Source organism: Siniperca chuatsi, linkage group LG9 (assembly GCF_020085105.1).
Source record: "Siniperca chuatsi isolate FFG_IHB_CAS linkage group LG9, ASM2008510v1, whole genome shotgun sequence".
NCBI lineage: Eukaryota > Metazoa > Chordata > Actinopteri > Centrarchiformes > Sinipercidae > Siniperca > Siniperca chuatsi.
The window spans coordinates 21060053-21076925 of record NC_058050.1 but is presented as its reverse complement, the minus strand read 5'-3'; the positions used below and the strand labels follow the sequence as shown (position 1 = coordinate 21076925).

Below are 16873 nucleotides of genomic sequence, written 5' to 3'. Positions count from 1 at the left end.
ACTGTAGCTGTTGTAGATACTGATATCCATCTGTTAGCATCACTAAAGTAAAACAACAAATATTCTGTGGCAATTGAGAAACAACAAAAAAATAATAGTGGTATTGTCCATGGCAGCAAGGAAGGTCTATAAAAGTTTTCCATAACATTTCTAATATACCTACTATAACTTGTGCCTCAGCACCTATTGTGAATCATCAAACATGCAGCTGAAATAAATCAAGCTACCTGCACTCATTATTTAAGTTAAAATCCCCAACAGTGATTATTTATTAGTTTGATTTTTACAGGGACAATAGGCCCCCCTTTTATTATTCTGCAAATAAGCAACTATCATCATGTAGCGCCAACTTCACAGCAAGATATATATTGTCTAACTGAATTAATTCAAGTGTATAATTAATTTGAATCACTTCTCTAAGATTAAGTTGTATGCATTTGAACCCATATCAAAACTATTTCAGTGCTTATAAAGTTTGTCAATGAACCAGATTTGACATGTGAAATGAGGGATCTGGATTAACCTACTTAGTTTCATTTAAAGTGTCAGTGGTCCTAAACATTTGGTCACAGTTTCAGTTGTACACTGTCAACCCAAATTATTTTTGTAAAACAAAACCAAGAAATAAAGAATCATTTTTTAAAGCTGTTTATTGGTGAAGTATTTTGCTTATCAATAACATCTATTTTCATCAGCGGGCATGATAACAGTATTTCCTCATTCATTCAGCAGCGAAATCCCCACTAATACAGACTGTACATGAAAATATATGAAATTTTGTTTAAATTTGACATTTGCAAAATATAGATAAGTCACAGTACAGTATGTACACAAATCAGAGGTGCAAGATAAAGCCACATTTGAAAAGGTACAGGAAATGATACATAACAAAAAGGGCCATGGTTAAAACCAGGATATTTGAATTAACATGACCCTACTGCTAAAATAAAAACAAAAAGAGGAAACACTGTGACAGATCTTGTGATTTACCCAGAGGCCTTTTAAGTTCAGATGAAACAAATTATCATTCACAGCTGTTTGTTTTAAACTAAGTTAATGCGCCCTGTTCACTTCATATTAGCCACAAAATCCTCGCCCTTTTTGATAGAAGACTTCAGCTCATCCATGGCGTCAGCCACCAGCTTCTCCTCAAAGGCAGTCAGCTTGCCCAGCCCAAGGTTCTTCTCAATGCCGTTCTTCCCCAGGAGAAGAGGTGTGGAGAAATACTTGCACTCTGTCTCCTCAGACCTGACATAGGAGCACTCCACCACACCCTCCTTTCCATTCATGGCGTCCAGGACGGAGAAGGTGAAGCGGGCACCAGCATAGGCCATGGAGAGGGTAGCAGATCCGGCTCCGGCCTTGGCCTTCACCACCTCTGTGCCGGCCTCCTGGATCCTGCCGGTCAGAGCAGACAGCTGGTCAGCAGGGAACTCTACTTTTGGTGTGCACTGGGAAATGAGGGGAATGATGGTCTTCCCAGCGTGACCTCCAATGACTGGTACATTGACACGAGCCGGGTCAAGGCCTTTGAGCTCTGCCACGAAGGCGTTTGCTCTGACAATGTCCAGGGTTGTGACACCAAACACTCTGTTGGGGTTGTACACTCCATGCTTCTTCATGACCTCTGATGTAATAGGGATGGTGGAGTTAACGGGGTTGGCAATTATGCAGATCATAGCTTCGGGGCAGTTGCGGGCGCAGGCATCGGCCAAGGTGGCTACAATGGTGGCGTTGGTGTTGAAGAGGTCATCACGGGTCATGCCAGGTTTTCTGGGCACACCGGCGGGTATGACCACGACGTCGCAGCCCTGAAGTGCAGCATCAAGCTGGTCGGGACCCATGTGGCCGGACACCTGGGCCCTTGTCTCGATGTGGCTAAGGTCTGCAGCCACCCCGGGGGTGTGGGCAATATCAAACAGGGAGAGGTGACTCACCAGGGGGCTATTCTTGAGAAGCAGAGATAGCGGCTGGCCTATGCCGCCTGAAGCTCCCAGCACCGCCACCTTGGCGTTGTTCTGCGAAGAGGTGGACAAGCTCCGGGCAAGGCTAACTGTAGGTCTCACGGCACGGGAAAACATTTTGTTTCTGTTACTTCTTTTCTTACTTTAGTGAAAATATAAATACCTATAGAGCCCCTCTCCTCTGTGACACCAACGTCCTCTAGCCACGAGCGAACAGGAAGACTGTAAATTGTCATGCGTAGAGGATAAGGGTCGTGCGATATTACGTCAAATTGCGTCAGCGCGTACTGCTACGCCGTCCTCTTTATATCAGCCTCTTTTTTCGGAGGAAAACAAAGCCAGTTAACATTGGAAGTCGGTAAATTAGCATTGGAAATTAATGCCGTTACGAATTGTAACTTTACACCAGACCAACACAGCAAGATTTGACGGTACGGTGCGTCCGCAGTTGTTGAATTGTCTCTGTCGTGAGAAAATGATTCTCCTTGCTGTTTATGTCGCCTTGCTAAAATAAGCTAGCGCCGTCATATGAACTCCGTCTATTTGCTGGAGTCAGAGTGCTGCCATCAGCCTAGCCAGCGTTAGCAACAACAGGTCTTATTGTTATGATAGCTTTGCTAGTCGAGAAATCCCTCTGTACGGTTTGACTTGTGTTTGTACTTGTAACGGTAACAAAAACGGATTTTAAGTAGTTGCTATTTATCTAACGTTAGCTAAACTAGTTTGCTTATAGACTGTCACCAGTTAGTGTGAATATTAGATCGTTAGCTGTTGATTTTATTAGAGTAACGTTAGCTGGCAGCGTCATAAGGCCAGCTTGGTTAACACAAACGTATAACACTTAGCTGGCATAGTTCACTGCTTGTAGTCAGTCTGTTAACGTTAACAGAGCAGCCCTTTGTTCGTAAACCCTTAGGTTACATTTCAGTCATAGCTAACATGAACGTGAATTAACGCTAACTTGTAGCTAATCCGTTTTAACACCTAATGTTAGGCTTAAAGTGCAACTTGTTTGTCACATAAGAGTTTGTTGTCAAGTAATGTTTACATAAGGAATAGCTTGATATTGTGTATCACAACTGTCCTTTCAGCACAGTCTGAAAACAAACATATTTTCACCGACTCTTCTTTTCCTTTTGACAGTGCCAAGTTTGAAAGTCAATCAAGCTCTCCTAATGATACATCAGCATTAAGGGTACTTCCAGTAAGTATTAAATAGCATGTCTGTCAGCCTTGTTTGAGGTTACCGGTGGCGTATAGATTATAGTATCATTCTGTATTTATAATTCTTAGCTTGACTCCGTCTTGGGACTGTTTTCTATTTAGTGACAGTGACTTGCAGTTGAGTGTTGTGTTGTGATCATATCACCATCAATAAAATAAAAAAAGTACTTTCATTGCAGATGATATACAGTTTCTCAATAGAATTTTTGATCATGTGTGGACCTAAAAAAAACTGCAATAATATAATCTTGAATACTGATTTGTCTTTTTCAAAATTAATAGTACTGATAAAAGAAAACATAATCCTAACATGCTCACTATGACCTGTTTTATTTACAATTATCCCCTTTCCTCAGAACTTCCTAAGGATGGCTAGTTGTGGGGAGGTAGACCACTCTGTTAGCTCACTTCCATCCAGTAAGAAAGGCAGCAACAGTGGTGGTGGAAGTGGGAACAGTGCAGAATCATCATGCTCTGGTTCCAGCAACTCATCCCCAGCCCTGTCTGTACCAGAGTGTGCCATCTGTCTGCAGAGCTGCGTCCACCCAGTCCAACTGCCATGCCATCACGTCTTCTGTTTTCTGTGTGTGAAGGGAGCATCCTGGCAGAGCAAACGCTGTGCTCTCTGCAGACAGGAAGTACCGGATGACTTCCTGGAAAGGCCTACACTTCTCTCTCCGGAGGATCTGAAAGCCTCGGCAGGAGGTCGGGGTGGGGCAGCAAGTGATCATGCCTGGTATTATGAGGGTCGTAATGGTTGGTGGCAGTATGATGAGCGAACCAGCCGCGAGCTGGAGGACGCTTTCTCCAAGGGCAAGAAAACAGCTGAAATGCTGATTGCTGGTTTTTTGTATGTAGCCGACTTGGAGAACATGGTACAGTACAGGCGCAATGAGCATGGTCGTAGACGCAAGATGAAGAGGGACATTTTGGATATCCCCAAGAAGGGAGTGGCAGGACTGCGTTTGGACACTGAAGGTGTTACTGGGGCCATTGGGACAGCAGGTCGAGAAAACTCTGCCGATGGGGCTGATACCACAGTAGCAGGTGTACAGCAGCAGGTTACAGGTATCCCCTCTACTGTTACAGCCCCTCCAGCCACTGCCAGACCTCCCACCTCCCTTGGTGGTCAACCTAGCAGCAGCAGCAGCCCCACTCTGGAAGATGCTCTCTCCCAGCTGCAAATCAGCCCCAGGCCCACACCTTCTCATGAGCGGTCTGAGGCTGGGGAAGGAGAGGAAGAAGATGAGGAAGAGGAGGCCTCACCCTCCAGGTCCTCTGACCCTCACACCTCTGTGGACGAGTCTGGCTCTGGCGACTGGAGCGATGATGAGGAAGAGGATGATGAAGAAGAAGAAGAGGGGGGAGATGGAGAGCGTGTGGAGCCCTGGGAGGATAGGCCACGGAGACAAAGACTGAATCCAGAGGACAGAGCCCCTCCTGGCGCAGAGTCCGCCTCTCCCCCTTCTTCATCCAGTAGCACTGGAAGGTCCAGAATGCCTGATGGCCAGTGTACAGTGACTGAAGTGTGAAGTCATCGTTGATACCATCATCACCAACTGGCTATGTTGCATTTCATTAATTTATTCCTCACTGTATGCTGTCGTTCACTCTGTCACGGATGGGATGTGGGTGGATTGCTTGGTACAAGAGAAATTAAGCATAACATACTTCATGTTTTTAGGTAAACAACTCAATTTTAGCAATCAAATTTGGTGCCTCTTTTTGGCTCACAATGATCTGGATGTATCTGTATGATTTGTTTGTCGGTCTCTTCCTATATACATATATACCCAGCAAGTAGAAGTAATATTGGGTTTTATGTTCTAGTTCTGAGACAGGAGGTAAAGCTTGGTAAACAGCCAGATGGATACAGCATGTTGTTGTGAGCCATGAAATCTCATATTTGTCAATCCAGCACATCATGTGAGGGAGGTGTGACAGACTTATTGTGGTGTTCAGCTGCCATTTGTCTGCTCACTTTTTGCCATTTGGTTTGCAGGCATATGGAGTCTGTTCTTTCTAAATTCCACAGAAGTGGAAGTTAAAAGGTAAAAGTGACTCGCCAACCTGCTTCTGCCAATCCTAGGTATTCTTGTGTTGAATTGAAAGTTATGATCTTAATACCCAGAGGGTTTCTGGGAGTCTCAGCCAGATCTGTGATGTTTTACAGAGAAAGCATAAATAGGGATGTTACTCCTGGAAATTATCATGAACGGCTGCATTCTAATCATCTACACTTTAACTCTCTCAGCTAACAAAGCACACAGAAATTGACTTGTTAGAGCTCAAGTCATCTGACTACTCTTGCAAAGAATTTAATCCTTGAAAACTTGTTCCCAACCTCCACCCTACCTAAATGATTTCCTTACTTCAGATTTAACTGATTGCGACGCCTTTCCTTCAAATTTCTGAAATGTAACTGTTAACTTTTGTAAGTGTGTCATTTCAGAGCAGATTGTGGTTTGAAGAAAATCTTCAGGTTGTTTATCCAGATGAAGAAAGGAAACAGAAGTACTTACTGACGCTCTTAAGCTATGTGGGTATTTAAATTTCACACTTAATGTGCAACAACATAGTAATGTAACTCAGGAGCCCACAAGATTATCTCGCTACTTATCTAGCATTTGTCTTTGATTTGATTTAAATTAACCTGCAGTGTTCTGAAATTCTAAAATCTGTAGAGTTTACAAATGTTTTAAGTCAATGTACATAATAGAAGTACATATCAAATTTATTTGAACCTGTCCCAGCTTTGAATAATTGGCATTTTAATGTGAAGTATCAGTGTTTTCCTTTTTAAAGCTGTTGAGGCCTCTGTAGCCTCAGTATTCTTATTGTCCCTGACTAAAGTATTCTCAATTGGTGTGTTTCTAAAGTTTTGTGATTTGTGCATGTTTGAAGAGAGAGTTATTTAAACACTACTGGTTGGCAGGATGTTAAGAATTCATATTTTTGGGTTGAGTTTGAGTAATTGTTTTTAATTCTGTTTTGTTTTTTTGGTTTTTGGTTTTTCTTTCTTTTGCATTTCTTATTGTTGTAAATCATACTACATCTGAGGCAGTAAGAGAACAAGAACATGCCATTGCTATTGGCCATCCTGCAGAGATTTCAAGTTATGTTATTTTTATATTTCTTACCTGCTTACATCATCAGCTCAGTCTTAGACTTTCCATTCTGAAAATAAAGTTTGTGTAACAGTTTTTGCTTGGCAAGTTTTTTTGTTACATGGTTTGTAATTTAAGAATAAATTGTCATTTCATCATCCTAAAAGGATAAAATATTTTTGTGCTCTTGTCTCTGATTGTTAGTGTATTTTTTGTCTTATTTTACTGCGTGATTAGTGTGCTTGTCAGTTTGGTTTTTCTTTTAAATATATGTCTTGAGTGTTACATAAGTAGGACTATCAATGGGCCCATTGTAAGATTTCACCTCTTTTTCTCCACACTACCACCTGTAGTGGGGAGACTTGGGGGGAAATCACATTCTTCTCTTGGATGAGGCACTGAAGTATTCAATACCTGTTCTTCATATAACAAAGCATCCTAAATAAGACTCAATGATACATGGACAAAAACATTGGGAAAAGTTATTGTGGTTTCCCGAAGTAGCTATAATTACATTATCAGAAAAGGCATGTAACAAGAAAGATACCATTTATTAATCCATAAAGTCCACAGTATGCAACACAGCCTCTTCTCTTTCTATCATTGGAGACCAGTTTATCAGAGATCTGTATATCATAATGAGACCAACTCTAGACTTTACCTCACTCACCTTGTAGGTGTTTGGTATTCTGACCACAGCAGCTATCAGCACTCAGCACTCACATCAGCTGGGTGTCTGGGAAACAGGAAACATGACCTCTGGAAAGGGAACAGGAGATAAAGGCCTGGCATCCTCCAGAGACCTGTCCTTTTTTATTTTTACCATTTCAGTCTGTGCATGTCTGCTTTTGCAATACCTAATTTGCTGTATGGACTCATTTTAAATGAGCTACAAATTGGTGCCAAACCTTACAAAAAATCAGTATGTACATTTCAACTGTTTAATTTGGCCATGTGCTTCAGTATCTATCAAGGTTCCACATACATAGATGAGCGCTATTGTGGAGAGTACTGAAAATCAGCCACATAATGTGCTTACCTACAGCTAAGAATCTCCCAATATAATAGAAACCGAGAGGGGATGTTCAAGGCCACGGTGACGCACCATGAGCACAGCAGAATCTGAACTAACCCACAAAACTGAGGTAAAGAGGAAAGGTGTGCAGCAGCATTACTCTCAATCCTGTTGACAGATGCTGATGCCCCATGCTCGTTTTGCCTAATCAGTGTCTGTCTGTATGCTGCTGCTATCTGTCTGCTTCAGTTAGGCTCAGCCTGGCATGATCTAATTTATACCATAATCACATTTTTAGGGGACCTAGAGGAAAGACTGTTCCTCTGCTTGACTGATGGGGACAGAAGGGATTTAGAAGATGAAGAATGTAGTCCTTTAGGTCCTTGTTTTCATTCATACTGAAAACATAAGACTATAATACCCATGGAACCATACAGCACATTCACTGTTTTATTACAGATATACTTTAATTGAGGGGATACATCTAAACAAAATAATATACAGTATCAGTCTACAGAGTACTGATGAGACAAGAGTTTCTCAGGTCAGCTGACAATGCACCACCACTGATAAATGCTTTGTTGTAAACAGGAGGCTGCAGAGTCCAATTTCTAAAATATAACCCCATGGGGACAGGGACATTTTTATTTATGGTGTAGATTCAGTTTTCATCCCTGAAAACACTACCCTCATTCCATCTTTTCCCACAGAGCTATGTTTGCAATATATGACCAAAAATAGCACATTATCTGCATCACTGTTTATGCATTTGTATCTCTGCTCCTACTCGTGTGATAAGTAGGCATGTCACATAGAGATACCAAACAACAACCATTACTTAAACAACCATTAAAGTATGTGACAATGAGCAATCTCTAATTATCAGTGTATTAGAGGCAATGAAGCAGCTTATTTATTGAAATTATAAAGTTTGTAGTCCTAACCAACAAAGAATAAACCCTTTATAATTTGTCTAGATTCCCAGAGTCTACACTGTAGACACAACAGTCAGCGTATTGCATGTAAAATTATTTATAAATGTCTTCAGCACACCAAAGAACTAAGTAAGTTTATTGATGTCAATCAAGAGTCAGTTTGTAGCAGTTCTCTTCCACACAATTTTGACCTGGACAGGGCTTTCCAAAAATGTCTCAGTAGAACATCTTGGCTGATCTGAGAAGCTCTTAGGAAAGTGAACACAGACACTCATTTGTGTTTGGACTTGCTGGCCAGAGCCTGCAGGTTAGCCGGACCGCCCCACACCGTGCCAAATACATCCTTCTCAGTCCTCAGAGCCTCTGACAAAGGGAGCTCTCTCCCTGACAACACTACCTTCTTCACAGCCTGGATCACTGGAGCAGGGCCTTTTATATAGTGACTGAGCCAGTTTTCAGCCCTCTGTAGGAGAGTCCCTGCACCCTCCTCTGCCTGGGGGACCTCCAGGACTCCATCTGCCAGTCCAATCTGCAGGCCAAGTTCAGGGTCCACCTTCAGAGCACCGCCAAGCAGCTTCAGTGCATTCTGGCTTCCGACGATGCGGACAAGTCGCGCGGCGCCGCCCCATCCTGGGACCAGGCCCATGTGTTTATGAACAAACTGGATCACACTGCCAGATGCCATTAACCTATGAGAGACAGACGACAGAAACAAGTTAGATTATCAGCAACGTTTGGATGGAAGGTGATAGGGTAGAAGAGATCCTTAGGTGTTTTTCTTTTATTGTATAAAAACATTACCTGAAATCGCAGGCAGTGGTGAGCTCTGCACCTCCTCCCAGCGCTCTCCCCTCCACCAGAGCAACAGACATCAGAGGTAGCCTGCAGTGAGAAAACTATTCTGTCAGCATACTGTAGTGCACATTACATAACTGCTAAAATCCAACTTCTTTAAGCTCAGACTGGTTGCTGCTGTTTTAGTCTGTGCTGATATTTACTAGAGTAGTAGAGAGGGAAATGAGAGCCCTTACCTGAGTAGTCTTGTAAGAGCATTCTGCATGAACATGCACATCTTCATCCCATCCTACAAGGCAAAAGAAACATCATTTAGAGATCTTCAGGCAAGTACACGACCAAGAGACACTGAGACTAAGAAAAGCCACAGCAAAGAGTTACTGTACTCTACCTGTGGGTTAGATATCGCCCTGACAGCGTTCAGGTCCGATCCAGAGCAAAAAGTTCCAGCTGCACCCTGAACAATCAGGCCTTTACCGTCTGTCCAGCTCTCCAGCTGGCTCACTGTCTCCTCCAGATCCACCATCATACTGCCTGGGAGGAAGGGAAAAACTCAAAACAATAAACTAGGCTGCAGCCTAATTTGTTTGTTTGTGTACAAGTGATTATGTGCAAATGAGTTTCATCCCGAGAATACCAAATCTGCACTAGTCAATCTGAAAATATACAGTGTTAAATGCACACCTTACCGGAGAAGGCATTCATGCGGGAGGGGTTGTTGATGGTCAGCACAGCGATGCCAGACTCCTGTTTGAGCAGATCAATGGAGCCTCCAGAAAAGGCGTGCAGCTTCTCTCTGATCTCCTCCTGGTTTAAGCCATGGATGCTGGAGTACACACAGCCCCTGCTCTGTCTCTGCAGCAGCCTTGGAGGAACAACATTTATAAAGTTTATTAAAATTAAATAAATCACATTCAATCAGTATACAGATCCAGCCCTTACAGAGTGTTAGAATGACAGGAACTGTTTAAAATGGAACCCTGATTCATTTAACTGCTACAACAGTACATACAGTTATGGTACATTACCAGTGAATTCAACAAGTAGGTTTTGACAGCATATGAATGTCCTCTGTCTTTTCACTATGTTGTTCTTTGCATGATCAGATGTTTGCTTTAAGCTAAGCAGAATCAGAAATATTTTACTGATCCCCAAGGGGAAACTCTCTAAATGCTAAGTTAATTCAAATCAAACTGAACATGCATATGTGAAATTGTAGTATAAAGAAATGGCATGCAAAACTTCCTCATGGAAATCAGACTGGTGTTGCTCAGGACTTAAAGTTAATGCTTGCACTCCCAAACAGCAATGAATGCTTTTAATACACTACCTTACATCTCGGTAAATCAGCCTGAAGGAGGTATGGTACCGAGCCACACAAATAAATTTGTAACACATAAGAATGAACCATTTTGACTTATTGTAGTCAGAATCAGAGATGTTATTACTTCTATAGATTAGCATTTCACAAATCTCAGCACCTCAGAAATGCATTTTGATTGTCTTGACTTGTCTATGTTTGTGATTTGTGAACGAATGATGTGGGTTCAACACAGTAGACTTGCTGTTCCTTTATTTATGACTTTACTTACTGTCACGAGCATGGTGATAAACAATGCTGGCTAGATTCCCTTACCTGGCCCAGGCTCCACAGCTGCCGCTGCTCCTCGGGAGTTGTCGCCTCACTGCACACAGTACCATCCTGCAGCAGCACGGAGATGGAGAAATGTGGGAGAAAATATTTACTTTTACCTTCATTGGGAGAAATTACATCAGACATATTACTTTATTAAAAAAGGAGTTGGGCACATGAAAGCAGGAACAAAGTATGAGGATAGGGAGCACTGCCAAGATTCCCTGCTGACTGAGTGTGAACGGCAGCAACTATTGTTTTTGAGCATGTTGCACAATGAAAATCATCAGTCCTGGTTTGCTATATAGCCATGATGGGGGAATTACTACACACACAGGTGTTTCCACTGCTGTTCCCTGATAGTTCCCTCAGTTTGTGACATCACGTAACTCCCAGCACAGCTCCACCCAACTTCAACCTGACTCCATGTCTAATTAGCTAGAGTAATTAAATACACCTGTGTTGGTGTTTGGGGCTTTTAGTCCCGATACACAAACAAACGAGAGCTCTGCGTTTTAACAGCATTTGAGTAAGAAAGTTTAAAAAGGCCTTGTTGAACATGTAAACTGGCGAAAAGACATAAAGAGAGAGGAGCACTTGAAAATATTCCTAGATAATAACCATAGGAACATTATGCTTCAGAAATATAGTGACTAGTTTTAGCTGTGAGCATAAAAGGCCGCTACCTTGAACTCTGACATTTAGATACTTACTTTCACATTCAAATACGCTGTTTTATTGATTAAATAATAGCACTACAATAGGCTGCTAAAGTTATCGAACAGGATATGAGGTCTGTAACATTTAGCTAGCTTACTGTGCGGCTATACATTTATTTTTACAGTAGCTCATTTCTGAATACTCTTCTGGTTGAAACCACTGCAAAAAGGAAGCAAACCTGTTACACAAACCATTCATAAAGAACCCTTTGAAGTTGTGAATGATTTTACAAACTCTTGTTTGGCAGTAAACCATTGAATCTTGTTCTTTCGAAACTAAATGTGTCCCATTCTAACGTGCGCATACAACGAGCGGCAGAGGAAAATTAATATTTCATGAAATATTTTTAACATGCCACTATAATAATTACAAACCATTTAGCAACAAAAATGTAAGCACCAACCTTGCTTAATGTATTGACAGTCGTGTGGTGTTACTCTGAAATCCGTCCCCCTGGAAACTCGTGTTCTTCGGAGGTAGACAATGCAACCCATGTAGTTTCTCAAAGTCCCCACAGGGGTCGGAATAATACCGCCAAGCAGTAAACATGTTTTGGGATTCATTTGTACAGCATCACCTCCTGCAAAAAGGCAAATATGTCCATTCATTGTGCAATTGTGATATTGGGCCATATACATTTTACACAACACTCTAAAAGCTATAATTTATTGTTCAACATGAACTGTAATATTCATCATTGGCTAATGCACTACACAGGGAGATCTGCTCTTTGTCACAACTCTGTAAACGCAGCATACTCAGGAACTGGCTTTACAGACATGGCCTTATTCAGTAGTATTGGCAGAGGGCTTTAAATAACATCTACAAGTTATAGTACAGCATTAGCACAGGCAGCTAGCAGTTTTATTAACATGTTCTATTTATTGTCAACTGAAGTTTTCATTATCCTACTGTGTCCGTGTGAAGGTAAAACTGCAAAATAGCAGATTTTTTTTGGTTCAAACACTAAAAACACCTTTTCTTGACACCAGTGAACTGACTCTCTGAGTCTTAAAAGTAATATCGCAGTGGACACTTCCAAGTCTAACAATGTGTCAACATCTTGTCAAACAAAAGCCTGCTCTGAGATTTGGTTTTATGTGTGGCCAAGCCAAACAACCGAAACTGTATTCATCTTCAATTGTCAGTGATAAATGGCATTTTCAAAGATATTAAATAAGGGGTTTGGAATACTATAACAACTGAGGTTAGAACTGAAGTTAAGACAAGACTGAGGCAAAATGTACTTTTACTATTGATTTAAGGGCAACAGTTGGGTTCTGGCTTTGCATTTTTGCCATCAAAAAACATCCTTAGAAGATGCAACCTTTGTTTCAGGAATGGTCTTGTTCAAGTCCTCCTAGAAACATGTAATATCATACCAAGAGAGACTACCACCTTTCTGAGGGGCCGTAAAAAGGGTGAATTGCTCTGGGATCATAGTACTGTGCAAACACAGACAGACATAAACTACTACAGACTTGTAGGCGTGTTATTAAAATAACTTAACATCCCTTATTTAAATAATTTGTCTGAGTATAACCAAAGCGTCTGTGTAAATACTGAGGTTTGTAAAGATTTGTACAATTTTATTTGTGTGTAAAGGAGACGGGTGGAAGGTTAGCCAGGGGACAAATGCAATGTTTGGTGAGTGAGAGTTAGAAATGAGGGCGTCCAGACAGTGAGACAAACTGGCATAAACAAACAACAACAAGATGATGATATAAAGACCACGAGATGTGCAGGAAAATGAGGGAAATGTGCCAAAACAGAGGGAGGTTGAGACACTTCCTGTCCTGTGCTCAGAGCTATGGCTACTGGGAGCATAAATCCTTCACTTCTATCCCCACATCCTCTAGCGCTACCCTGATTTGTGAAAACAAAATAAAGGAAACAAAAATACTTTTCTGTTTCATTTGGATCACTGAGGATTCCAAAGACATGCTGAATCAGAAGTCTCAAACAAATTAAGCGTCACAAAAGTGATTGTATCTTGTACCGTATTCACATACCAATAACCATCACTGACCTAATGTCTGTATGAAATCTACTTTGGAAGCACATTGTTTCACAATTACATTCAAAGGTATCACTCATGCCAAATACTTTGCACGCACCCTTTAAAATGCTATTATTTACTTTGATTAGCTATATAAGACACATTAGCACCATTGTATTAGGTTTGATCATATATTATGTGTGACTAATGACTAATTAAGGGTATTTTTCCCTGAATGGATGGCTTTTGTGGAACCAAGGTCCTTCATGACTGTACCGCAAACATAAAAGGTCATCAACAAGGATACAGTGCACTGCATCCAAGACTGCAATAGACACAACTAGGTTTAAAAGCCCACACCTCTCCGGTCTATTTAAAGTGGGGAAGGAATTCAAAAAGGTCGGTGGGACTCTTCCCAGGCAGGCATTCCAGACACGCTGACTCTCCTTCTTGCTCTGTACAGTACATTCAGCTAGGTCAGCTAGCCTGCAACCTGTCTCTAAATATCACTCTGTGAAGTGCAGCACCTGGAGGACATGGTGGCTTAGTGGAATTTGCATACATAGTAGTCTCTAAGTCACCCACAACTGTGTGTAAGTGATTGTCTGTCTGTGTTAGGTGTGTGAGTGTTTATACTCTTTTACAAACTTTCATTCCCAAACCGTTATCTCACTGTGCCTGTCCAGTTCCATTCATCCTCTCCTCAGCCCTTTCAGTCATTTTGATTAAAGTCAGCCCTGCTGTTTTATGATCCGCCCATCCGGATGTCAGTGATGCAGCTGCAGACTCCAGCTGATAATGGAAGCCTGTCTGAAATTACAACCTGGCTAATGGGAGAGAGAGAGAGAGAGAGATACACATTTAACACATTTGTCTATATGCATACACAAATGTCATTGCATGTATGTCTGTGTGTGTTTGAGTGTGTGGTTGTGTGTGTACTGAATGTGGCCTCTAAATTGATGCATCAGTGTACTGATCGATATGCAGCTGTCTGGGGCTCCACAGGAAGTCAGGGAATGCGCTGCAGTCAGCATGGCTCTAGACCAGCTCACCAAGATAAGAAAATAACACACACACACACACACACACACACACACACAGAGATCAGATAAGTGCCAGTAAGGGTCTATTTCAGGGAAGGAAGAATGGCAGGTTGGCAGGTGCCAGAGGCTCTCAGGGGCCTGGAGGTTTCCTGTGAGGAGTGTAGGGAAGTCAGTGGAGCTGGGGGGCAGAGATCCATGAGACACTGGAGGGCCAATGAACACTTTTCCACAGCAGCAGCAACTCAAAATGCACAACCATTAAAAGACAAAATGCAAACATTTTCTGTAATACTAATTGTATATGAAACCATACCTAAACTGTGAAAACATGACCTGATACCAAAAGCAGTAATTTAATATGACCATAATTTCTATTGGCATAAACAGAACATATTCTGCAAAGATGTACATAATAACCAAATATGACTAGCTAGTCATGTTTGGCCATGCACTGCAGTGGACATAAAGCTAATGATGGCCAAGAGCTTCTTTGCATGCCTGTCAGGCTTTACCATGTATACCCTCCAGGTTCTCCATGTTTGTACCGAAAACAAACAAGGCTGTGGATGCACAGAAAGCCGCTAGACAAATGTAGCCTTAAAACTAGTCAACAACCAAAAGGGCACAGCAGTAATTAGAAATCCTATGCTGTATTGTGAGTGAAAATTGTATCTCAGTTATTTTACTCAAGGCTGTAAGAGGAAGGAGATTACAGAAAGGACCTGCTTTGGTTTAGATGGATCAAATCAAATAGTGTGCATGGCCAACAGGTGATTTGTGTGTCTGTGTGGATGTGGAATTCTAATGGAGCATCAATGGAAACACACTGTTTCCATTAGTTTCTTGTCTCCAGCTGAAGTTGTGATAAAGAGTAAAATCATCCCCTGAAACCTGTGCATGGTGCATGCACATAGCTCTCAGTGGCACGTGGTTTTAAATGACAGCATAAAATATCCAAAGTTCAGATTTACTGGAAAACTGTTATTACATTACTTAAACTTTGAATTCCCATTATACATTTACTGTAATAAATATGTGAAAACAGGGAAAATGTTCTGGGAAAATGTCCTTTCTTCAATATCATGACAATCAGACAATCACTATTATTAACATCATGCCTAACAACATTATTATTTTGCCAATAGCTATTGGCAAAATAATGAATAGACAGTTTGAAGAAGCTGGTGTCTACACTTGATACAAGTGTACATTTGTTAAGTAACTGTAGTCACTCTATGTTTGTGTGATAAAATACAGATTGTTCCATAAATTCTTTCCAGTGTTAATGTGTTTTTAGCAGCACTGGAATCTAAACAGTTAGTACTGGTTATGTAAAGGTTTCAGCATCTGGAAGCCTCCAGACTTGAGCACAGGCCAGTACTTGGAATCTACACTCCTGCCCAACCTTGACGCAGGAAAACAGGGCGAGACAGCCAACACAGCGCTAGGCTGGGCATCAGGAGGAAAGGATGACAATATTTATATTTAAATCAGGGGTAGGATTTCTGGCACCATAACATCGCACCTGTTATTTCAGTCAGCCTAAGATGCCAGGTTTCAGGGTGAGGGGTTAGGTGTCCGTCCCTCTCAGGGCCAAGGGTGTGTATGGTTGTGTGTGCATGTGTGCACGTGTGTACCTTTGTATGTAAGTGAATGGGCATGTACATGTGTGTGTGCGCGCACACACAGGTGCAAAACTGATAATTTACCAGACAGTGCAGTAAGAATATGAAACAATAATGCAGGTATTTTCATGTTGTAGTCAGGCAAACAAAAAAGTGAGAAGCGAGATGGTGTTAGCTCATCACAGCACCTGATAAACTAAATCACACACATTTAGAAAAAGGAATGCATAAAACATTTATTGGGGGGAATGCATACACAAACACACAGCAGAAAAGCACAAAGACACACACCCACACTATCAAAGTAATGGAGGGTTCCTTTGCTGCTGTCACGGAGCTCTGCAGTGATCCCTCAGAGTAGAGATCACAGTGTCACCAAAGATGTCAGTAAACAAGATTGAAGGAGCCAGACAGTAGTTTGGTTCTGGTGCTTCATCTTTGTGAGTTGAACGGTCGCCTTGGATTCCTCTTGATGCCTTCACAGAAATATTTCTGTGCTGTTTGATTGATGCTCAGAACTTAATAAATTAGTCCTCCCACTCTACGCTGAGGATTGAAGAGGCCTGCACCGGGGCACGCAACTGCACAGCGGCAAGGTCAGTTTAGCTAGTTAACTAAACTACTGTAGTAAACTAAATGATTAGAGATTGGAGAAAATAATAATATGCAGGTTAAATAAGACTAAAAGGGTTTGTCTACATGGCTGCTTAACTTTTGAAATAGTACTTTATAATAATACTCCCTGTATAATGTTGTACTGGTGCTTTCACAGTCACCCTTCACAAATGGGTTTAAGCTGCCAAGAAACAA

General features: G+C 41.6%; 3 protein-coding genes across 9 annotated transcripts; 1 reads left to right on the top strand and 2 right to left on the bottom strand.

The window, feature by feature from the left end:
• Window positions 1–632: 632 nt before the first annotated feature.
• Window positions 633–2209, bottom strand: mdh2 (malate dehydrogenase 2, NAD (mitochondrial)). The gene has a single exon (XM_044206718.1). The coding sequence runs from the start codon at window positions 2079–2081 to the stop codon at window positions 1068–1070; it is 1014 nt and encodes a 337-aa protein (XP_044062653.1). The 5' UTR covers window positions 2082–2209; the 3' UTR covers window positions 633–1067.
• Window positions 2210–2248: 39 nt separating this feature from the next.
• LOC122881051 (E3 ubiquitin-protein ligase rnf146-like) lies at window positions 2249–6471 on the top strand. 3 transcript variants are annotated; one of them, XM_044206709.1, is made up of 3 exons: window positions 2249–2395; window positions 3108–3168; window positions 3545–6471. In XM_044206709.1, exon 3 carries the CDS (start codon window positions 3557–3559, stop codon window positions 4718–4720), a length of 1164 nt encoding a protein of 387 aa, XP_044062644.1. In that variant the 5' UTR covers window positions 2249–2395; window positions 3108–3168; window positions 3545–3556; the 3' UTR covers window positions 4721–6471. The 3 variants fall into 3 exon arrangements, with proteins under 3 accessions (XP_044062644.1, XP_044062645.1, XP_044062646.1); XM_044206710.1 differs by having other exon boundaries at window positions 2267–2400; XM_044206711.1 differs by lacking the exon at window positions 2249–2395 and adding an exon at window positions 2519–2600.
• A 1266-nt stretch (window positions 6472–7737) lies between these two features.
• echdc1 (enoyl CoA hydratase domain containing 1) lies at window positions 7738–11885 on the bottom strand. Of its 5 annotated transcripts, none has more exons than XM_044206715.1 (7): window positions 11797–11885; window positions 10677–10742; window positions 9730–9905; window positions 9432–9574; window positions 9277–9329; window positions 9047–9127; window positions 7738–8934 (listed from the first exon to the last, which is right to left on the bottom strand). In XM_044206715.1, exons 2-7 carry the CDS (start codon window positions 10739–10741, stop codon window positions 8517–8519), a joined length of 936 nt encoding a protein of 311 aa, XP_044062650.1. In that variant the 5' UTR covers window position 10742; window positions 11797–11885; the 3' UTR covers window positions 7738–8516. The 5 variants fall into 5 exon arrangements, with proteins under 5 accessions (XP_044062650.1, XP_044062651.1, XP_044062652.1 ...); XM_044206716.1 differs by having other exon boundaries at window positions 10677–10792; window positions 11797–11815; XM_044206717.1 differs by lacking the exon at window positions 11797–11885 and adding an exon at window positions 11007–11676.
• Between the last annotated feature and the right edge of the window lie 4988 nt (window positions 11886–16873).